This window comes from Melitaea cinxia, chromosome 1, assembly GCF_905220565.1.
Source record: "Melitaea cinxia chromosome 1, ilMelCinx1.1, whole genome shotgun sequence".
In the NCBI taxonomy this organism is placed as follows: Eukaryota; Metazoa; Arthropoda; class Insecta; order Lepidoptera; family Nymphalidae; genus Melitaea; species Melitaea cinxia.
This window is the reverse complement of record NC_059394.1, coordinates 5559919-5585689: the sequence shown is the minus strand read 5'-3', so window position 1 is coordinate 5585689 and position 25771 is coordinate 5559919. Positions and strand designations below refer to the sequence as shown.

General features: G+C 30.2%; 2 protein-coding genes across 3 annotated transcripts; both read left to right on the top strand.

Annotated features, from left to right (window-relative positions):
• Positions 1–11573: 11573 nt before the first annotated feature.
• Positions 11574–14991, top strand: LOC123655779. 2 transcript variants are annotated; one of them, XM_045591534.1, is made up of 6 exons: positions 11574–11671; positions 13186–13222; positions 13616–13628; positions 13768–13996; positions 14675–14702; positions 14808–14991. In XM_045591534.1, the coding sequence occupies exons 1-6, from the start codon at positions 11620–11622 to the stop codon at positions 14830–14832; spliced, it is 384 nt and encodes a 127-aa protein (XP_045447490.1). In that variant the 5' UTR covers positions 11574–11619; the 3' UTR covers positions 14833–14991. The 2 variants fall into 2 exon arrangements, with proteins under 2 accessions (XP_045447490.1, XP_045447494.1); XM_045591538.1 differs by lacking the exon at positions 14675–14702.
• A 6112-nt stretch (positions 14992–21103) lies between these two features.
• LOC123655822 lies at positions 21104–22523 on the top strand. The gene is made up of 4 exons (XM_045591578.1): positions 21104–21216; positions 21427–21463; positions 21552–21672; positions 22384–22523. Exons 1-4 carry the CDS (start codon positions 21162–21164, stop codon positions 22480–22482), a joined length of 312 nt encoding a protein of 103 aa, XP_045447534.1. The 5' UTR covers positions 21104–21161; the 3' UTR covers positions 22483–22523.
• The last annotated feature ends 3248 nt before the right edge of the window (positions 22524–25771 follow it).

Genomic DNA, 25771 nt, shown 5'->3' with positions numbered 1-25771 from the left:
ACCGAATGGCTCTATAGCAAAATATGTCTGATCCAGCTATTCATCGTTTTTGGGATACAACTTCGGTCTCAAAGATAGTAAATGTTGCTAATAAATCTTAAGTGGAGCAACTCAAAGTAATAAATTACTTACAAAACTAATATTTGCCTCAAGCGCAGCTGTATAATATCCTCGTTTAGCGGCTTATTTGCACTATTTATTTCGATTTCGTTAAGAAAGAGTGATGTAAGTTATATAATCGTTGAACACGCAGTTCACGCCATTTTCGAGCATAAGTTATCAAAAATTTGCATGTCTATCCGTGTATTTGATGTATAATTTAAAAGAAATGTATACACTATTATATACTCGTATATCGTATTCGCATTTACTACATATATCTACTATTGCGACGCGTTGGCGCAGCGGTCATAGCACTGGCTGTTGCGCTGGCGGTCGCGGGTTCGATTCCCGCTCACGACAGACATTTGTATCGGCCATATAGATGTTTGTCGTGGTCTGGGCGTTATGTTTGTGTATTGTTTGTGTTTCCGTAGCCCCGACACAGAAAATCCTACTGGGGGCCGTTGAGTGTGAAGTGTTTATTTATTATTTATTTATTGTCATCTATCGTATCTAAATACTGCTCAAAATATAGTAATACAGTAAATATATACATATAAATTTAGTTTTAATTGTAAAGACAAAAAAAGAATTATATAAACATAATTTATAATACAAGATATAACTAAAACTACTAAAATATTAACTGAGGTTAGGACACAGCAGGAAATTTCCTGCTCAAAATTTGGAGCAGCCCGACTGGGGTAGTACGTCGACGTTATAGATGACCATAGCTAAATAATACTGTTTTCAAGCAGTATTGTGTTCCTGTTGGTGAGTAAGGTGATCAGAGCTCCTGGGGAGATTGGGATAGGATCGGCAATGAGCTTGTAATGCTTCTGGTGTTGCAGGTGTCTCTATATAAGCTACAGTAATCGCTTACCATCAGGTGAGTTGTACGCCTGTTTGCCGATCCAGTTATATGTTTAAAAAAAAATACAATAACATCATTTAAAAGAACTATATGATTACTTACAACGGGCGATCTTATCGGTAAACAATTCTTTCAAATTTTTGAACGTGTAGAACCTGTGACATTTAAAGATAAGCAAATATACATTTAAGAGTTCAATAAATTCGTCTAGAAGATATCGCTAATGGGAGTAGTAGAACGTGTGTTATCAATATTACGACCATTTTAGTACATCTATCTAAATTCGTATAAAAACGTCAAAAATATTAAACGTAATATTTTTTACATAAGAATTTATCGGTTTTCGAAATTGTTACATTCTTTAATCTGCTTGCGTGGGTTCGAGGACGTTTTACGTAATATTGAATAATAAGCATGCCTAGAGGCTTAGAGGTTCATTCCCACATTTTTAATAACGAATTCAGTTATAAACGAAGTTAGCTAATCGAAAGTATATAAAAAAGTATTTAGGGGCTATTTTGAACCGATTTAAAAAAAAGAGGAGTTTCTCAATTCGACTGTTTTATTTTTTTCAATGTATACTCATAACTTTTTTACTAGGGAAGCCGATTTCTATGATTATTTTTTTAAAATCGAAAGCTGGTGCTTGTCCCATTTAAATTTGACTGAGATTTGACTAGTCATTTTTAAGTTATCTTTACTAGAATTTTTTTTTGTCTACCTACGTTGTATTACTGGTCGATGTAATTGAAGTCGATGTGGTGGTATGGGCAAAACACTTGAGTTAACGCCATTTTTGGCGCGAACTCGTGGAGGCCAATCTCCAGCATTGGACTGCGATAAGTTGAAGTGAGTGTGTCTTTGAAGTGAGTAATTGAAGTCGGCTTTTTTCGTTTGCGAGCAATTATTTAATAAATGTAACCAAATTAATGAGTTATTGAAGTATGAATAAAATTGCTTTTCTGTTTGTAAGTACTTTTCCAAAAAAAAACAATTATTAATAAATAAGTAACTTCTTCGCTTAAAATTTAGCCTTTATGTTATGTAATATAATTGCAGTACTATGAATGAAAGTATCGATTCTAACATAAATCTTCTTAACGCGGTCACAGACACACAATGTCAAGTGGACAGTTAACAGTTACTCAACCAGTTAGGGTTGCTGCAAGATAAATTTATTTTACGTTACCCATGCGGTTTTACCTCGTTTAATTGTTACTACTATTGTGAATGACATCTTGAAGTTTTATAGCGTAATCTTAGATTACATATAATTATGATAAATTTATTTACTCTATTGTCTGAGGTTCTGTTTTTTAACATACACTTGTAATTTTTCAGTTGTTGGTGTTTGATTTTAAACTAAAACCGCATTTTACAAGCCTAAGACGCCATAAAAACACTCGATTTTTTACTTTAATTTTATGTGTCACATTTTTATTAATATGTAATAGTATTATAAAAGAATTGTTATGGAATAGCGGAATTTTTAAATAAAGAAGATTCTTATTAACGGCAAATCATTGCCATATGCCAAAGTTTTATAATATGTAAATAAGATAAGCTCCCAAATTATTTTATAATGATAGGATATATCTGATTTAATAAAGGTGTTCTCTGTTCATTCAGTCAGTTCAACATATCGCAGTCCACTGCAAGATATTGGCCACCCCAAGCTCGATATCCGGGTTTCCGCAATCCTTATCCAGCCTGCACCGGGAATCTTACGTAGATAAAATTACTGGGGCTGCCGGGAACTGAGGATTGATCCTCAATTTTTTCGGCGAAGTCGTAAGGTTTTGCCCACCAGTCATGGGCACTTTATTTCTTTTTCTCTCTAAGACAATGCCTATATACTCCTTCTTCAAATGTCTATATCTCTGCTCGTGGAAACTACATTTTGTTGTAACTTCACAGAAACCTTTCTTTTACTACCTAGAAACGATGGTAAAAATTTCAGAAGGGATACTCAACCCCTTCTATTTTTTTTACTCTAAGACAACGCCTATGTACCATTTCTTCAAATGTCTATATCTCTGCTCGTGGACACTACATTTTGCTGACACTTCGCAGAAACCTTTCTATTACTGTCTAGAAACGATGATAAAAATTTCAAAAGGGATACTCAACCCCTTCTATTTTTTAAGACTGATGCCATTCTTCGATTTGTGTATTTGAAAGCCAGCACTTGGATTGGTTATCCCACCACCGGTCGGCTTCAACAGTTTCAAGGTGGTAATTGAGCTTTGTTATCCTTTAATCTCGTCACCCATGGGACACCCACGGGAAGAGGGGATGGCTATATTCTATACTTCCGTAGCCACAAGGCAAAGGTGTTCTAGGAACAAGAAATGAAATAGTAACAAAATGTGTGAATAGAATCGCGTAAATATATTTTTTAGTTTATTATTTGTTAAGTATTAGAAACTTTATACAGAAACCATAACAGAGTAATTTCAACGTAAAAGCAGGTGTTTTATTACAGAAAAAACCCAATCGCGTATATATAGTTAGAGATATAAACTAAAACAGGATGTAGGTTTATGAACATCCTAACGGCTTCTTGTTGCCTTCTCAGAAAACTTATGGTATGATTTTATTCGCTGATAACCCGTTTCGGAGAATAGAGAAGACGATGACGAGATAAATAAGATGCACAACTTGATTTTATTTTAGTTAAGTTTGTCTTTATCAGTCTGTGAAAATAAGTCTTAAAGGGTTATTTATTAGAACAAAATACCAAAATCTTAGATATTTGAATTTCATAAAGAAAAAATCGAATATGAACATTTAAAAATATCAGTAAAGTAAAAATTCATATTATTATGAATTGGCTGCTTTTTCTTATTATTGGAGTCTACCCTGATTTTATTTTCATTTAGGGCCTCTTCTTCTAAAAAAAGGAATAAAGTGAAAGATCGAATAATATTAGGTACACGTAGAAGATTTATTTATTTTTTAATCTTTATTGCACACACAAAAAATAAGATACATTTTAGAACGATAAGATACAAAAACAAATAATGTAAGAATGTGGATAAACTTATGTAAAATAGCACATGTCTAATAAATAATAATTTCTTCGAAGAAGTGCAAATTAAAATAGGCAGTCTAGCGGTGCTGTGTTGGATTCAGGTCAACGAAAATTTATTTTTAATTAAACAAATGGTTAATAACGTTATGTAAATATTTTCATACGTAAAAGTTTATTTTAAATGCGCCATGAATTTTTTAAATTAAATAAGACATCGACAACCCTTCACTTAAAAGTCGTCGTGTCCGGGGTCACACGTCTCATGTCACGGTCTTACTACATTAGACATGTTTACACGCAGGTATCGACGTCAATGTTGATACATAAAATACACCTCGCGATACAATGCACAATTTACTTGTAAAAGTATTGTTAGATCACAAATTAAAATAGCAATGTATTCTTCATATATTTTTGAACAATAATTCAGAATCCATATTATGTTGAGGCTACATAATCTAATACCAATTGAAACAAAATTAAACCCATTTTTGATGCAAGTCAAAAATTAAGTCCTACTACTGTATACTATAAGCAAAAAACTATACAACAATACAAAAAGACAAAGTTTTGTTGTATTATTATTCTATGGTGACGTTACCACGTCAGTAACACAGCCGACGACTAAAACTTAGAGACTGATTAACAGGTTTTGGATACCGCTATTTGACGTACCTATAACAGTTTATTGATTGATAGATTGATTGATTGTTCGATTGGTTTGATGGCTTTCAGTTGTGCCAGTGGAGCACGGTTGATTCCGCCAATGTCACGTAGAGTGGATAACACACGTAGGAGATCGACTGATGCAGTTAAGATAAGTCTCAATTTAATTTTGAAATCAGGCAAAATAGTCAGATTTTCATTGTTACAGCCTTACCTAACACAAACATTTACGGTCTTATTTATAAAAATCTCGTTAAGTAATACTTATCCACCGCTTAGTTAATCCACTCTAAAGCTATAAATCAAGGATTAACTTTTGTTTACTTATAAACATTGATTTGCTGTTACTTAGTTAAGAAACAAACAAAGAACGATACATAGATAGTTGGCACAGATTATACCCAAAATAATCGATTATATAGAGAAATTGAATAAACGAAATAGTTAAAAGTTCGATTTTTTCCATATTATATAATCTATGGCAGTTTCGTTAGTTTGACAGATAACGCTCATTTAGTTGTTAAACTAACAACGTACAACGGTATCCAACAGATAAGTTTTTGATGTTTTTTTTTTTTTAATTTTCTTCTTCACCATTGAACTCCTCTGTATTTATGAAATATTTTTATTCGCGAATATGAATCTGAAACTTGTAGTTTATTACTTGAGGCGAAACAGGCACTAATGTTCTATTTTACCTCCCGCTATTAAAATATAATCGTAACTTATTTACAGGACAAACATGATCCACAGCTGGTGAACTGGCCTTTATTGTTTTTAGTTATTATCTACATGCACATGTATGTATATGTAGATAATAATGTCTTAAAGGAATGTAATGAAGCTATACTTTATTAAATTGTTAGATAGTGTAATATATTTTTCTTACTTCTATATTTGTCACGATATTAAAAGAAAATATGCTGTTTTTATTACACATAAAGAGATATCATTAAAATAAATCATTGGTTCTTAATCTATATATATGTATACAAAAATTTCTTGTCACGATGTATGTTCCAGATAAACTCCAAAACTACAAAACCATTTTTTATAAAGTTTTGTAGGCATCTGAAATTTAATCCAACTTGGGACATCGGGTAATTTATATCTCAATTAGGCCCGGTAGGTGGCACTGCTGTCGTTACGAAACTCCGAAACTACTGAACCAATTTTTATCAAATTTTGTAAGCATCTGTAATTTAGTCCAACTTGGGTAGTTTTTATCTCAATTGGACCTGATAGGTGACGCTGCTATCGGTATGTAAGTAATCAAATTTTGTAGATGTTTTTCGGGCAGGACTACGTCTGCTGGGTCCGCTAGTATAACAATAATAATAAGTAATATTTATGGTATGAATTTAATGATTAATATATTTTGACGCTTGCCAAAACCAGTTGTACACGGGTACAAAATTTTTATGCGATATTTACTAATTATAGCATTTGTGTATTTAATAAAAAATATTCTATAGCTTTCGTCGGTAAATGAGCTATCGTTGGATTGAACAAAAATAATTTTTCAATTCGTACCAGTAGTCCCTGAGATTAGCGCGCTTAAATAAGCAAACAAGCTTTTCAGTAATATAATATTAGTGTAGATGTATAGATTTGCTCGAAAAATGTTTGGTTATTTCATATTTATCTGGCCGGTTGTTAGTTGGGCGCGATAAACACGGGTTTCCCCGCGTAAATCCAAATTTTGCGGGAGTTCTGGGATAAGCATTAGAAACGTTCATTGTTCCAAAGCCTCCTCTGTCTTCTTGTACAGCCATTCCCAAGATTAGCCCGAACAAACAGAGTGACAGACAGACAGACAGGCAGAAAATTTTAAAATCGTTTGTGTTTTAGTATCGTGTAAATACCTCACTATTTGCTCATGAAAAACAGTTATTTTAAAATCACAGACAGACACTTCAATTTTTAATATTAATAATATAAAACAATTTATAGACATAAGTAGCAAACGAGCCGACAGCAGTCAATTAAAAGTAGGTTTGCTTGAAATATTTAATATTCTAAAGTCCGAATAGTATTTACGTAATTTGCAAACAAATATTTTGAAAAGGGTAGCGATGAAATGTGCATGCATAATCTTAATAGGTATAACACGACTGTGTTCAACCCTGTATTTACCTTATTTACCTTAATAACTCGCATTAATCAGAAAGTTGGTTAACATCAACTGCTAGCGATTATGAAGTGATAAAATGTCGTTTTCCTCATTTAAATTAAAACGTAAAGTAAGGTCGCGTAATTATATTTGTTTTTATAATGTTATTGAATATATTAAATTTTTCATCTACTGAGAGACAACTAAGCTTAGAAAATGTAAATATATAATAGCCAATACTTTGTCAATTTCTTACAATTGGTTGTTACAATCTAATGTACCTGCCAAAGACTTACTTTGCTTTTTAAGAAATTTTATATCTAGTTATAATGTGTAATTATGGATTTTAAGAACCGTTGTTATAAATCATTTAAGTCATCAAGCCAAAAATAAAGTCCTAGCCATAAAATTATCCTACATTTATTTTCAACTTAGTGATTTGATTGGGCTTTCAAATTAATGATTCGTTGGCCTGAATTTGCTGACCTTATTTTATTTTCCGTAATATTTAATAAAGCCGATACCACTACAGAAAGGCGATGTCTACCGAGACACTAGGCTTTAATTTTATGATTTAAATATTGTGAATAAGTTAAAGTCGCTAGGTAAGACTTTGGACATTACGTAGATTTGCCGAGTTACAGGTGTTCCAGTGTTGACTGGAAGAGATCTCTTTTAGAGATAAGTTGGCCCTTGGTAACTTCCTATATTATAATGACTATTGTAAAATTACTTAGTGCAATAAAGAATATAATATAAAGAATATAATAAGTTTGTATGTATTCGTATGGCTTGTTGTGACATTTTTTTTGTGTTCTACGCTTGACTTACTTTTTGGACCTCGGTCTTGTATTGCTGATACGCATTTCTAACTTTTTGTGGAGGCTTTGTACTTTTGTTTTTATTTATTTATTGTGCTGAAAAATTGTAAATTTATCTCGCCACTAAGACAAAGATCTACTAGCTTTGTGAATCACAAATTACCTCAATAGTAAGTTTGACGAACTTCTTACCGTATTTCTATGAGCTAGAATTAGAAGTGAGAAGATATAATATAGGATAATCGTCAACAAAGCGAGGCGAAGTGATATATTGGCGATTCGATATCGAATGGCGTAGCATTACAAACTTTTTCTGATTGAGGATCAGCAAAAAGGCAGAAGCGGGAGGCGGGAACCAGAAAATAGACAGGGATTAGTCTCTTGTTGTTGGTGGTCTCATGTAGACCTGTATAGCTTGGGAAACTACCTAAGTGATCTATATTCAGCAGCAATAGACAACCGTCTCGGCTGAAGACAACGAAAATATTAAATGACTTTTCGTTCGCAGTTTTCCCCGAATATTTATGTTACCCATAAAATAATGAGTGACGCAATAACACTCATAACGTTGCAATTGTTCATAGATGACGGTGACCATTTACAAAAAACAAAGATAAATAAACTGTATCTGAATAATGAATGTGATGTTAATAATGTATAAAACTTTCCACAATATTACTATGTTTACATTAATAATATAAACAATATTTATGTGGTTCATGAAATGCTTATGATTGTACAGGTGAAATTATTATAATGACTGACTTCAAAGAATATTCATAATATAAATTATATATAAAATTAAATAAATTATTATAAATCATTATTCATAGTCGTTCTGACTACAAATATAAGTATAGTAACATAATTGTTATTCAAGTCCATGTTGGGCTTGTTTCTTTTTCTAGTTATATCTAGTACCTTCGAAAACGTATTTTGTTACGTATATTACAATTTTTCTTACCAATTTCACAGTAACCGTTTCATGCCTTATGAAATAATTATTTACGACTTGTCATTATTCAGAACCGAATCAAATTACTGGTTATGGTGTTAAGTTTATTACAAGCCGAGGTAATGAGGCTCTTGATTATAAAATTATTATAGTTTTCACAGCCGCTTTGATTAACGGTAAGTGTTGTTGATTCTTTAGATTTCGCAAGCCTCCGCCTTTCTTAGTATAACCGTTAACCCGTAGAGGAAAAATGTAGCACATTTAATTCTGTTCTAAACTGCAAAGAATCATAGCCGCTTAGAGGCTATCTCAGTACATTATATTTAAGTATCTACTATAATTAATCAATAAAAAAAAATTGCATGAGGAAAATTATACTTCTTTGAAATTCTACTTAATTACTTTTAGTTATTACCCGACTGCCAAGGAAGGGTTATGTTTTTCGCGCGTATCTTGTATGTATGTATATTTGTATGTAATATTCTTTACTACCTCATATTTCCAGAACCACTGAACGGATTTACATAATTGAGGTATCGTTAGGTTCGTCTTAGCTGCCCAAGTGTTCTTAGATAGGTGACATTAAAAAAAAATCAAACATGGCGCGAAGCCATTGTAGTTAATGAAAAAATTTTTTTTTTCTCGAATACTACAATATGGGTATCAAATTGAAGGGCACAATACAAGGATTTTAAAAAGGTATATCATGCATACTGCATGTTATGTACGACGTTGCATAAAGTTTCGAAGGACTACCGTAATAATATATTTTAAATGTACAGCACAAAATGTTTGATATTGTTTCTATTTATTTCGCTGACTCTGTGTGCATATTGAATTTTTATCTTGTTCCAGCTTTTTCAGTTGATTTTCTATTATTGTTCTTCACGCAGGCGGGTTTTTTGTTTTTTTTTTTTTTAATTATTATTATATTTTATTATATTATACACAAACTGAACACTATTTAAATTACAAAATATCAATTCCGAAACGCTATATTCCTGAGTATATACTATATCATTGTATATGAACACAGTACATGAAAGTAATAAATGGCGTTATTTTATATCTTAACCGTTGCTAGGAATTTTTGAAACCTCCTATCCTCTATGTATGTCAAACGTCGGATGAAAACTTATTTAACAGATCCGACATGTCTTGAGCAAAAATATTTTTAGGCTCTGATTAGGTTATTCAAATATCGAAAAATCGACCAAATTTATTACAATTTTTTAAACTTAAGTTTTCAAATATCAGACTTGTCGTATTTAAACCAAAATTTGGGGATGATGCCATAAAGTTAACTTACTGAATTTTTTATGGTAGAAACTAGATAAACTAAGGAAGTTTTTAAGATTATTTTAAATAAATTATTTTGTTGCTATTATTTTTTTTTTAATCTTCGAAGTTATGTTTTTTTTGCACTTTTCTTTTTTTAAGTGCTTCTATTATGTTTAAGCGCATGATTTTACTTTTAGGGTTTATTTGTGTATGTATTAGTTAGGACCCAAGGTTTAGCTAAATTATTAAAAAAAATCAGGCATTTATCTCAATTATTTACGAAGTTATGATCAAAAATAGCGCTAAGGTCGAAAAACATTGAAAAATTAGAAAAAAAATCATATCTCCTAAACTATAAAAAATCGGATCATATACATAGGGGTGATTTGGAATCCCCAAGGGATGTTCTAGCTCTGGACTTCCGCTTGACAGTCTTTCCTGGGACACCCTGTATATATATATATATATATATATATATATATATAATTAATTATATATATTATATATATTTGTATTGTTATTTTAAGTTCAAAATTTAAGCTTTAATATAAGTATATACATAATTAAGTTACACACGCGACATAGTGTTTATTTTATGGTATTGTCTCCAGAATTATAAATAATCGTAAGGTTTTATCATTATAGACAATATTGCATTCACACTATATTTTCCTGTATTTTATAAATAATAAAAATAATTTTGTTTTATAATATAGTGAAATACGTTTTTAACGCATTGTCTGACAAAATATAATGATTACGTTTTTACTCCTGAAGACTATTTCGTAGTTGGGTTTTGTAAGTATTATACGACTTATATTTATAAATTAACTAGCTGCGTCTCTGTGTTTCACCCACATAATATCCGATCCCGTGGGAGTATCAAGAGAAAAAGTAGCCTTGTGTTATTCTTAATCATCCGCTATCTACACACAAACATTCCTTATAATCTGTTTAGTCATTTTCGTGTTAACGAATAACTAACATACATTCAAACATCCTCAGAAACTTTCGCATTTATATTTTAAGCAAGATTTTTGCGTTATATAAATGTTATGAACTTAAATATTTGTGGTTATCAATAAATGATTTTTCGTTCTTTTTCACGTTAAAATTACTGAAGCGATTACTTTAATATTACTAGATAGTTAAAGACCCAAATTCACAAATACTTCACACCGAAAATTCCTTTGGATCAAAGTTACTTGAGTCAAATTATGTAGCACAATAAGCTAGTAACTTATGTATTAACCTAAGTTCAAGTTACCTGAACCATAAGTAGACTAAACAAACAATACTGATGTTGAATAAGATTAAATATGTAAAGACAAATGTAATAGATATTTAAATATTAGTAAAAATATCATCCCTATTAAAGCAGGAAACAAATAATTATCCCAATAAACAACAATGTTAAAGTTCCGTAAATATTGAGTAACATTTCAGCATTTCAGATATTATTCACCGAAACTTCTGGAAAAAATATTTATGAGTAATAATATGAGACAGAAAATCACGAAACACATGCAACAATAGACTTACTTTGTCCACCTACATATTTAATTTTTAGTGTAACGTATTTTCATTGGTCAAAAAAAGTACGTTGACGAATAATTTATAAATTTGGAGACTATCACTTTCAATCGTTCGTTACGGTATTTGTACAATTGTTTTCATAATTACGAATAACGTATAAATATGAATTAAAAGTATATTTTTTCAGTGTAGTTCCAACTGTTGAAGAAGGTGAGGAATTAATATCGTTTCGAGATAATGGCGCTCACGAATATAATTGTTATGGCATTTATTGTCGCGTCAGTTAACGGTAAGTTTTGCTTATTTTCTTATGACTGTGTTTTATTTTTAAATTTAATAATATCAATAGGTTAGTATTCGTTAGGAACCCATTCTATGTTCCAAATAAAATTAAATAAAACGTGATACAAGGCAAAACAAAATTTGTCATTAATATATAAAAGTTATAGACATAAAGATAGAATATTTTGACCTAATTTATTCTAAAATACTGGTATTATATTCCTGAATTGAATATTATATTTCCTGACAATTTTTTTATTCTTTTTATAACCTTTTTCATTTCTAATATTATCAGCAATTCTGACCGTCAATAAAAGACCTCGCGGTAATAAATACTTAATCAAATTTAACCGCTACATCAGTAAGCTACTCATTTCAGTTAATCTTTGATAACCAGTTAATAACGTATTGCTTGCGATCTAAGGAACGAAATAATTATTATTCATAATAAATATTTCAGAGCAAAATAACGGTAGACGAAATGAATAGAGAAAGCTAAGAAACTAAAATGCAGGGATTACATTTTGTTAACATATTCTATAAAATAATTAAATGAATCACTGGATGGTTTAAAGAATTACTCAGGTATTCAGTTTTTAAACAACGATTCTTAAAATTTGAAAATGACTGAGTTGAGTACCTTAATAGTTCTAAACTCTAGAGTTTCATCTAGAATAGCGAACTGACAAACAAGTAATATCTTTACTTAGTTCGTTAAAATTATTACACTTTACACTCATTTAACTTAAACGTAGCAATTTTTTTCTGCCTCGTAATTTTAATAAGTTGTGCGACCCAAATCAACATGCCTCCGAAACAGAATCTTCGAGAGAGTGGATTGCTCGTCGTATTCTTGTTTGGGTTTATGTATGACAAAACCTTACAATTTTTCCATCAAGGATGGAGGATAAAAATGCTTTTCATGTCAATAAAATAAAATTAGGTCAGTTCACATGTCGTTTTCAAGATGCACACAAATTTGTTCCGATTAGCAGATGTTATAAAAATATAGAAGAGAGTCACGAAATTGTGTTTAAAGTAACCTAATATCTGGACAAGTTCCTGTTCAGTCAGAGATGAGAAAGTGATAGATTTTATCATACTGAATTGATAAAGTTTGATACATTTATTAATTGATAAAACTGTAAAATATTTTATCGACACAGTTTTTACCTTCCTTTTGTAAAATGAAACATTAGATAGTTATGTACATTAGATAGTTATGTATACTTACATCCCCTAAAAGTATCCATTCATTCCTATATACATACTAAATATTAGTATCGTGACTCATATAACTAGTATTAAGTCGTATTTTAGTATCCATATCGTTTTTATTTTCTTACTATCACTGACTCAATTAAAAGGTAAAATCTATACATTATTTTTACCTCTCGTACACAACTCTTATCCAACTGTGTATAATTGCATGAAATAACAAACGAACTCTCTGTTAAATGATTCTTATAGCTATTCATTAAAATAATACAATAATTTAGTAATATTACAATTTACTTGCAGGCGGCTTCGTGTGGCAGAATGATGACAATTTTGCGGGGTTAGTATTAATAATTGCACATAGTTATGAATATTATTTAAGCTACATATTGTTACTCTAATTTTCATATCACTAATTTATACGATATTTTTAACCTCAATAATTTATTTCTTCACAAAAGCCAAAACAGCCAAGAAAGTGCAAATCTTATATTAACGTTTTTTGAAAAAGAATGGAAAAATTACCAATGATGAGGCAACGAGATTTTATCTTGCGGGTCATTTAGCCCAAACTTATACAACTGCTAATTATATTAAACAAATACGCTTAAATTGTATTTTTCACTAGTTATATTTCTACTTGGGCACCTTAACGGTTAGAAATACTAACTAAAAAACCAGATACTTTACTCTTAAAATCAACTACAATAATGTTATTTTGTGTTTGTTTCAGAAACAATTTTAAGGTAAGATATATACTTATTATTAAAACAAAAATTAAACAAGAAGATTTATTTAAAAAAATTCTTTATATTCCCTATTTTTCCTACTGGTTTTTATAAATGAATGTTACAAAAAAATTAATTTATCATAATAATTTTACAGTTTCCAAAACTTCCTGCTTTCCCTCCCTTTCCTCAACTTAAGTTCCCTACGATGCCACCAATGACTATTTTGACTCCTGACGACGTTGCTAAGAAGACTGGATCAAACTACAATGGTGTGGCAGTTACTTCGTTAAGTACTTCTACGGTGGACGAAAAAGGAAATGTGATTAGAAATACTGGTGGTACCATAGTAACTAATACTGATGGGGTTGTTAAGAAAATATCATGTAAGATTAGTTTTTTTATCTATATTTTTGTAAAATTACATTAAGGTTTTTCAAATTATCTTAAGCCATAATATAAATAATAATTATTCATACATTTAATCATTTTATTGTATAAATAAAGTCAATTTTTTTATTGTTAGAGTATGATATTGAAACATTATTTTTCATCAAAAATTTATTTAGTTACAATTAATAATGTGAGCACTAGTCAAACAAAATGCCTGTTCTATTATTTTGTTTTAATTTAAAGAATCAAATACCGCACTGTATGTTTATGCATGTGCTGTGTGGCTACGGCACCAAGGAATATAGCCACCCCCTCTCTTCCCGTGGGTGTCGTAAGAGGAGACTAAGGGATGACAAGGTTCTACTACCACCTTGGTACTTAAGAAGCCGACCGATGGCGGGATAACCATCTAACCGCTGACTTTGAAATACACAGGCCGAAGACGGGCAGCAGCGTCTTAGGTGCGACAAAGCCAGCCCTGCTGTCACCAACCCGCCTGCCCAGCGTGGTGACTATGGGCAACACACATGAGTTCACGCATTTTTGACGCGAACTTATGGAGGCCTATGTCCAGCAGTGGACTTCAATAGGCTGAAATGATGATGATGATGATGATGTTTATGCATAAATCTTATTCAGATAATGAGTTTAATAAAAATAATATTTTACAGTCGGAGAACCTTCAAATGTTGAGTTCGTGTACGTATTTTCGTAGTTTTATAAAGAAATTAACTACACAAAAAAAAAAAACATTTAGTAATCAATTAATAACAAAGTATTGATTTGTGTCTTTTTCCTTTTTAGATCGGTAAGCAGTTCTAGTGGATAAAGAAGCATGCCAAATCTGCAAACCTTAATTACTAAGTTTAAAAATATATATTATCTTAAAAATTAATAACTTTAACAAACAAATATACGTCTAAGTACTGTAAGAAATGTGGCGTAAATAGTAAATAATATTTTTGATCTTAAATGTGGCTAATCAAAACTGTAGTTTTATTACTATCTGTGTTCCCACAATATAATTTCTTCACAGCAACCACAAATAACAATCCCAGATGTAAACAGCTGTCTTATTTTATTGATAACATTGTAGCTTCAATATAAAAAAAACACAAACATAACGTGACAATAGATTCGTTATAAAAAACAACAAATTATCTTTATCTTTCAGAACTTATCTTATATAATGGCTATTTAAATTTACTTGTATACAATATATCCCCCATATGTAATACATTTTAGCAAGTAGTCGTGAATTCACTTGAGTAATCAGTAGCACACGTATATTCAAGGCTGATGTCTGAATGCTGAATGCTGAGAGTCGTGTTTAGGAATTTCGCACAACTGAAAACGAAATGATACGAAAAACGCAGTTCTGCTCATCGTTCATGTATTGGTATTATGTTACAATAATAAAAGAGCTCGTGATAATCATTTTCGTAATAGGTTTTAATTTTTATAGGTATTATAGCTTTCATAATTCTTATTTGCAAAACTTGTATTGTATCGAGGTTTGATTTACATGTTCTACCATAGCTACTTAGACCGTAAAATATAATTGTTTCGCCTAAAGCTTTATATAAGTTTAATAGAATTTTATATGGAATTTTTCTTTTAATTAAAGTTATTTTAGCCAATATAGGACGCAGCTTATCACATACGTGATTAATATATTCAGTCCATTTTAGTCGATCGTAAATTATAAGTCCTAGATATTTTTGTTTATTGACTATTTCAACCGCTTTACAAGAACAATTGTGAAGATTAGCATGTAGACATTGGTGACTGTGCGCTATTAATTTTAAATTATTAAGTGATTTCCTATTTTGGGTAGAACTGATGTACATTAGTTTCGTTTTATCGGCATTTAGAACAAGTCCTACTCATGAGACCATTTTAATAATAGGGTGAAATCTGTTTGTAAGTCTCTCAGAGCTGCATCGAGATCGCTAATGGCACATTTCATAGTTAGATATTAGGGTGACGACATCATTTACGTAGGTTAAATAACGCAATGGGCCAAGTACGGAGCCCTGCGCTGTTCCGTCTAATACTCGCACGTATTTACTTGTAACATTGCCAATCTTCACCACATATGATCTATTAGTAAGATAGTCTTGACACCAATTGTTTAAAGGGCCTTGTATACCACAGTCATTAAGTTTCTTGATAAGAACGTCATATTTTAGCGTGTCAAAGGCTATACTATATTCTTTACTATAGTCAATAAATACTTCCAGAACGTGTTTTTTAACGTTGAGGTATTTATAAATATTATCCGTAAAATTTGAGAGTAATTTGGTTGAGCTCTTCCCTGATAGAAATCCAAATTGTTTATTTGTTATTATATCGTGATCTTTATAGAAGGAGTGAATTTGTTTTGAAATAACTTTTTCAACTGTTTTATCTATTGTAGAAAGTATAGTAATTGGGCGATAGTTGTCATAGACAGTCTATGACAACTATCCTTCCTCTTCCTATCCCTTCTCTATCCTCTGGTTGTTTAACGATTTTATTTCTTTCGAAACTGATTCAGCTGCTACTTTTTTATATCTATGGTATACGTTTTTAGACAAGACATATGATTTTTTATCTAGTAATCTAATATTACACTTTGGAACAATTTTATTTACACTGTTGGCAAAAGTGTCTGCAAATTTATTATATTTACTTTTATCTTCAGACATGCATACACATCATTAAGTATACACATTAAGTACAATTGTATACGTTTAAAAATCGTTTTTTTTTTTTTACAGTTGGGAGAAAATTCAAATAAAAAGGTTTAAAATAAGTCATAGTAGTAGTTATGTTAGTAATTATCCACATCCATTCGTTCTTCTATAAATATTTCCTTACAATTTATATCATTAATATTCACTCGTGATATAACTAGAATTGAAAGGACAGTCTGTAAGCGTATAAAACATGCCTAAATACCGCAGGAAAATTAAAACATGTCGATTAATAAACCGTAAAAATTTTCAGGTACCACTTTGGAAACCCATAATACCGATAGCTCCAATAGAACCTGTTGCTCTGAGAACATATAGACCCGGAAAAAACGAGAATTTTATTGGAGTTTCATCCTTGGGTTTCTCTCGATCCAGCAATGTGAACGGTTTCAAAACCAGTGTCGGAGGCGCGAATATAATATATAATGTTAACGGTAACGTTGACGAGAAAAGTGCTCTATTTGGTGAATAGGGAGCTTAATTTGTAATTATAAAAAAAGTTACTGGTTTTTATATTTATGTTAATTTACTTTTTATTGTACTTCCAAAATAATTTACATAAAGATGAAATATAAAAAATAACGATTGTCGCGTACAAGAGGCGGCGTTATTGCTAAAACGGACATCTCTTCCAGGTGACCGTATGCACAGGGCATATTTGTTATTCATCTAAAATTAGACTATTACCTTAATTTTTACATTCCAAAATAATATGCGATACTAATTAAGTTTAAAATTATTTATAACAACAATTTAATTGTCGTTACAAATAAAATTAAATAACGAATTAATATAGATGTATAAATTGTTTTACATCTTATTTTCATATCAAATGTCTTATGTTTTGAATTAAATTAAATGTAATGTCACTGAGACTTTACTGTACTTATAATTAATTGCATGTAATAAAAGTCTTGTATTCGTTGTGTTTTGATTATTTTAACCTTAATATTAAATTGTTTTATGAATAATTAATCCTTAAGTGTCTATTTTGAGACTGTTTAATAAAGGATATTATATTTCCTTAAAAAAATTAAAATGAATACATCAAATAATATTAGCATGAGGAATATATTAGAAAAATGTATTCTTTATATGTTTGGCGAAAGTATTATTTTTTTTAGAACTTAAAATTTCGAGTTGATTTTGAGAAGTCGTAACAATAAACTATTTCAACCGTGGCCTTTTGAGTATGAATTGTTTAAACGTTTTTTATCAGCGTATACATCCCACTGCTATAGATCTCTTCTCCATGTAGGAGAAAAATAATCATCCTTGCTGCACCATTGATAGACCTACCATGACTAACGATTGTTACCGAAGGTTATAATAAGAACCGAGACCGATTGTCTGAGGTGCTCTTTGAGACACAGAGAACCGACCCAGAAGGCTACAAACCCATACCAGAAACAAATATTTGTACAAACAAAATTATTTGTCCGGAGGGAATCTAGCCTGCGACCTATCGCGTTACCCACACCACTATACAAAAATGGATAAAGCGCTTATAACTCTCTTGACTATTAATAAAACGCCAACTACCAGACTAGATTATATATTGGGTTCTGTTTTAGAAATATTGTTGAAATATATCACACCCGAAAATACCTTAATTTTCATCTAATTTTCATCTATTTTGCTGTACCTTGAGCGCAATGCCACGCTTTTTAAAAAAAAATTTTTTTTGGTCGTACCATCTCAGAAACCTTTGTGGGCTCATGCACAACACTTTGCTGAAGATCATGAAATGACCAAATGCATACTTTACGATTATATAAATGACATATAGACGAACATTCATTTAGGAAAGTAACAGATTACAGTAAGTACAAAACAATCAATGTAATTTTCAAAGGTAACAAAAGGCAATATCTTTTTATGTAATCATTGTTAATATAGCAAATTCGGTTATAGAGCCAATTGCTATCAAGAAAAGTAGGCGTTAGCATTGGTGTTTTGTACTTTATTTAGTAACTAGTTGCTGCCCGCGACGTCGTCTGCGTGAACGCTATACAGCACCAAAAATACCTACGATTATACCTTTTAAAATAACATTCATTTACCCGTTTCTTCTTTACATTCCATATCTACAGAAAAATCTCATAGATGGCGCTGCTTTAAAATTGTCTTGTCTACTTATATTCATTTAATTATGTTTATCGGCTTAGTTACTGCGTGCGTGATTTTATAGTGTAAAGCTAGCTTATATAGTATGGTTATTATTATAATAACATTCAAATATGCGTCGTTAGATTACACATTGTTACAGAATGCGTTGAGGAAATAAAGGTTCACTGCTCGTTCCCGGTAGGTGATAGCATGAAAATATGTAGCCTATATGTTGACCCGACTTCTTAATTATATTCGTGCCAAATTTGAAGTAAATCCATGCGGTACTTTTTGAGTTAATCCGGACATACAGACAAACAGACAAAAATTCTAAAAGCTATATTTTTGGCTTCGTTATCGATTGTAGATCACTCCCCAAGTATTCTTTATAAAAAATATTCAATGTACAGTTTTGACTTTCCTACCATTTTTAACCGACTTCCAAAAAACTCGAAAATCCGCAATAACTTTTTACTGGGTGTACCGATTTTGATAATTTTTAATTTAATGAAAAGCTGATGTTCATCATGTGGTTACATTTAAATTTTATCGAGACCTGATAACTACTTTTTGTTACTTGTTGTAGTTACTTGACTATTTTGTCGTGGATCTACGTTGTATTACTTGTCGATGTAATTGAAGTCGGTTTTTTTTCGTTTGTCTGCAAACACAATTATGTGAACAACATCAACGAGTTCGTGAACATGAACATAAAAAGAATTACCAATATCTGAACACCCAGTAAAAAGTTGTAATGTAACACATATAAAAATAAAAATAAACGAATTTGAGTACTCCTTTTTTCATTTTAGAATGTTTCAGGGGTTATTATTAAGAATGACACAGTTACAGTTATATACACAAATACTTTTTCTTACAACACTTTAGTAGTATTTCTTACCAGTAAAAACTTACATAAAGACATAATTTGAGTACAAACTAGTAAAATATTTACGTATTAAACAAACAATAAAACCTCCTTTTCCTACATGGAGAAAGAGGCATATGTGAGCTCAACAGTGTATACAGGCTGAATACATACCTACATACATACAAACAACGACACGAAAAAGGCACTAACCTAACTTTTTCACAGAACGCCATGAATGTCAAAAAAAAACCTAAAATGATTACGAAGTCGATGATATTTCTTGATGACTGTGTATGGATAGATAGATAGAAAACGTAGTTACAGCATTTCTAAAAATTCTACTCACAAGGGTGGAAACTTTGTATAGAAGACGGTCATTTTTAAAACCTAGTTCTATAAAACCCAACCCTAAGTGAGTGAAAAAGTGGTCGACAATTCGTATATAAATTAATAAGGAAGTCCGGCAATACTTGTGCATGCTTGGGCATTGGATGCATGAAACTTTAGCCTACTAATAAAAATAGTATAAATACTTTTAAATGTGTATTTTAGCATTTTTTAAATTCAACTCCGAAAAAGAATAGACTACCTTTTACTTGGAGAAATATATGGTTCCTTAGGGTTTGTGAAAAACACATTGTAAGTCCAAACAAACAAGTATAGCATTAAGATAGTTTATTATGCTACAAACAGTTTCTATCGAAGTCAATAACCTAAAAGATCGTAAAAAATAATTTGTAAATTTCCAATTCTTTCGAACTTGAAATGTCATGTCAAATAATACTTTACATAAGTCACTCAATTATGCAAAAATAATTTGTTGCGTACTTCATAACTTGCTGTCATTTTTCTATTGAAAGGATTATTAGCTTGTACATACTTGAACAAGGATATTGTCTGAAATGACATTACAAGGTTGTAGTAAAGACAAAAATGTATTTTCAGTTGTTTAGGGTTGAAATTATTACTTTTTTGTTATTACACATTACTAACATTGACATCAGCCACTATTTTAATTATATAATTAGTTGCCAACGTTTAAAATGTTATAAATATAGAATCATAGATAGACAACCCTAATTACTAAAAATGATATCCAAAAAAGAAATAGAAAATCTGTATTAGGGTTTCATTTTATACCGTTATTGTTATTGTTATGTCAATTAATATTAATATTTGAATTTATAAATATTTTTTTTGCACATCCTAATTTATAACAAAATGGAATATGCGTCATTACATTATGTATCTTAATTGTAGTACATTACAAAATATATACAAAAAATCTACAATTGTCACATTTCCATAACAATACAGACACTCAAGGCTATCCTTACCGTGTATCATATAAATTAGAAGAAAAGTCTGTAAATAATTCAGACAAGTAAAATAAGTTGATACTTACTTCAATCCTACTTGGTATTTTGGTAAATTAGAACAATGAGAAAATTATTCATTCTCTTTTTATATCTGACGATAGCACAATGCGCAAGCGGTAAGACATATTTTACACATACCATAACATAACAATTAATAATACTACATCAATTTTAGAATATGACGAAAAATCAACAATTGTAAACTAATTGTTCAATAACGGCGTTTCTAAGTTATTCAAAGCGAAGATATTATTAATATTTTATAAGTATTTTAATCAATTTTAATTTACAATTGACGCTTAATTATGTACGCATTTTGATTTCAGTAAATAAAAGAGATACTGACGAAGAATATGCAAAGAGGTAAATTTTTATATGATTCATTTATATATTGTTTATTATTAATTACAAGTAAAATTTTACTCAAATCATCGAATGATTATAATTACAGCAAAGGAGAAGAAACAAAAAAAGTCGGAGATAACAAAGAAATAAAAGATAATCAGCCCGAGATAGGAAAAGTAGAAGGAAACGAGCCAACAAATAAAGAAAATCCCAAAATAAACTATCAAGTAAGTAAGCGATATTAAGTAAATAAATCAATCAGTTTAGTTACTTAAAATATTTATATCATAATAACGCTGTTTTTATAAGCTAGTTCAAGAAATACGTCAACAATTCAAGTTTGAGTATCCTCTACCTCCAGCGACCTTAAGAAAATCAAATCAAATCGTATTTATTTCAGGCATGGTCCATATAATGAGTACATTACAAACTACTAACAAATAAATCTAATGTTATATAAAGTTTACTATGACTATTAACAATTAAATTAAGAATAAAATTATATTTATGATTCAAAATTAAAATAAACGGAAGTAAAAAATTTATCGGTTTTTTTTTAATTTTCTTTAAAATGAACATTGTCCTGACAAAACCGAACACGAAAAGCAAGGAATTATCCAATTTTGTTTAGTTGTTCGCAAGTCATGCGTGTACATTTCGGGGATACATATTTATTATAAACGAGCTGCCCGGACAGACTTCGTTCTGTTATAAGTTAATGCTAAAAATCAATTTTTATTTTTATTTTTTAGTATTAAACCTTCCGTGGGCCTTAAGGAATATACAAAAAAATAAATTAGCCGAATTGGTCGAGCATTCTCGAGTTATGGCGCTTAGCAACATTCATTTTTATTTATATAGATTATATAATTAAGAATGCAGAACAATTGTATAAATATGATGGATATATTTTTCTTAAAATGACTTTTGTGTTGCAGGAACCATTTCAAAACTTCTACTACTTGGTGCCGCTTGGAACAGAAATATTATATCCTGTAGATACAATGGATATGCCTATTGTATACTACTTTAAATAAAATATTACAAAAAATTTGAATTAATAAATTTATTAGAATCATCAATATCAACGGATTTTTTTTAATACCTTATTAATAATTTATTTAACAAAATTTAAATTAAATGTATACATTTAATAAGAAAGATGAGTAAATGAATATGTAAATCTTTTTCTATAAATGGGTTTCGTATCCAAGCCAACAATAATAGAAATATTTTTAAATGTTAAATTATTAAATAACTAGCTGCCCGGACAAACTTCGTTCTGTCAAAAGTTAATAGTAAAAATTAATTATTTTTTTAATTTTTTTTTTTGTATTAAAACCTTACGTGGGCTGGGCTGCCTTAAGGAACATACAAAAAATAAATTAGTCGAATTGGTCGAGCCATTCTCGAGTTATGCGCTTAGCAACATTAATTTTTATTTATATACAGACAATTCATTAAGAATATACAAATAAGCTTACGACTGAACTAAACCTACAGCTTTTATTTGACCAATTTGGAACATGGCTTAGAAATCGTACGAAAAATATGTGATTAGAACTTAGTGGCACTCTTTTGAAGCTGCTATATAATTAGTTAGTATTATTATACTTATATAATAGCTGTGTAATTAGTTAGCCTGACTATGAGTATCGGCCTAAACTTCCAAAAATACTCTAGGATAGATCTAACTCTAACCTATTTACTCAAGTGGCTCCCAATTCGCCTTCGCAGGAATACCCACGTACTCACTTTATTCTACTGTATTATTTTTAATCCTAAAATACCCCTCATTACCTTATAGAACATTTAACGTTTCTTTGCAATTCCCATGAACGTTCCCTTAGATCTGAATCCAATTTAGTTCTGAAATTCCTCCCCATTCTACTTCCTTGTACTCCAATTTCTTTACAATGTCAATGCTGTCCGCCTGTGAAATTTTCTCCCGCTTACAATGAGACAAGTTCGAACGCAAGCTTGTTTTAAGCAACGCCCTAAAAAGCATTATACGTCATAACTGTCGTTATTTGTAGTTTACTTTATATGTAGATATATATTTATATATTTAAATGTGTTTTATATATTATATACTCAAATATTTACTTATTTATATATAAGTTTTTTTTTTATATTTATGTAAGTCTATCATATCGTAGTTTATATCAACGTATGTCTGATAATGCCTCGTATTTTTAGTATTAAAGATGTAACCAATTTGTTTAACGTTATTTATTATTGATTTTTCCTCCATAATTTGTGCACACTTCTAACCGCTGCTACTGTATCGTGTCCAGTACCCAAAGGTTATCTGGAAGAAATCGCTATTTAGCGATAAGATCGCCATTGTACATTTTGTATTGTATCTTTCTTTATATGTGTCTGTATTTTTATGTACATTAAGAATAAATAAATATAAATAAATAAATAAATTTACCGTGCTTAAATTCTTCTTTTTCTAGCCCGGTTTTTATTTTATTTATAATACTCAATAATTATTATTATACATTAAAGTCTAATATTAATATGGTTATTTTATCAGTATATTTTATATAGAGGTCAACAATCTTTGGAATTTGTTGGAATGCGTATATAGGGTCTAAAATGAGGAAAAGTCAATTGATTAACAAATGATGAAATATGCTTTATTTTTTATAACAATAAAATTTATGACGTAGTTTTAATAATTTTGAATATAATTACAATTCTTCAAGTATATAGGGTATTATAGTTTGGCGTAGAAAAGAAATAACATACGTACATACAACCCCAAAAGGGAGTTGATTTCTAAATATACATTATTTGAACACCTTCTCATCATTTATAGAGCATACATTTTAAATATCAAGCATCTTACTTCGCGTTGTTACACTTTTTTTTATTTCTTTTCTTTTTGGTCGGACCAACTCAGAAAAAAATCAAACTTGTAACATTTGTAGATTAGCTCAATCAAACAAAAATGTCTAAAATATATTTAAAAAAATTTTTGTCTTGTATAGAAAGACTATTGGCAAACACCAAACTTCATCTTGGCTAGTCAGGCTATACAGTATAGTAAGAATCAATTAATTTAGTAACTATCAAACCTAAAAACACTTAAAACGGCATAGCATCAAATAATGAAATAAAAACACGATCGAACCTTTTTTTGATAGCTTTGTGCAATTGAGGGTCAGTTAAATTGAGAGAACAGTACAAGTCTACTATTTCGGTTGTATTCCGGATAAGTCAAACAGGGTCGGTTTTAACATGATTTTATATTTATTAATTTTTAATTGTAAGTTAACTGAGAAGAGTATATTAAGACCATCTGCAGTTATTTTACTAGAGTATATTTAGAAAATTTTCTTTGTTTATGTTTTCGTTGCTTGTTTAGTACCTACACATTTTCATCGTCTACTGCTATATTACGTTTAGCCTTAACATAATATTAGATGTATTATTGATGATAACTTTATGTTTTAATAAAATAAATAATTATGTTTGTAATCGATTGGCTTTTTCTTGCCAACATCTTAATAACAACCATACGTCATGTTCACCTACGTTATAAAAACAAGAATAATATCAAAAGTACATACAGTATGTCTAAGAAAACAAGAATATTGTAGGGGTAGACAGGCGTGACCGACGGCATCAAACACACAATACCTGTCACTCCGCTGACGTCAAGGGATATTTATAACATAGTATTTTTATTTATTCTATATACAAAAAAAAAAATACGTGCGTTAATTTTGTTGTATAAATCTATAATAACACTTTTTCTTTTAATAGTTTGTCTGAGATAATCTTAGGAACTACTGGCTCGAATGGATCAATTAATTTAGTGTAAGCTACATCAAGCTAAATACAGAAAGAGCGGAGCGTCTCTGAAAATTTTTGCATAAACTTTCCTTCTATATACATAATATATAATTATATATATCCTTTTTATAGCTTTGGATAACAGATTTTTTGTATATAAGGGCGAGGTCACGGCCAATAGCTAGTATATTAAACGAGAACACAAAAAAAAATGATAATAAATTCTGATTGAAATGTCCAAAAAAAATGCTAAGAAAATTCATTACAATATATATCGTCTAACATCATAGAAACAATTTTAAAAATAATGGCCACGAATAATAAAAATCTGAAAATGTATACGCTGTTATGAAGAAACAATTAAAAGACGTTTACACTTGTCATTTGTGATTTCTAGGAAACGAAAATTATTTGAAACAGTTTCTTACAAAAGAATAGTATAGTAAATTTGTCCATTGTTCGAAAATAGCCTTTAGTGTTGAATGCGTACTAACATAGGATATAAGACGCCTCGTTCAA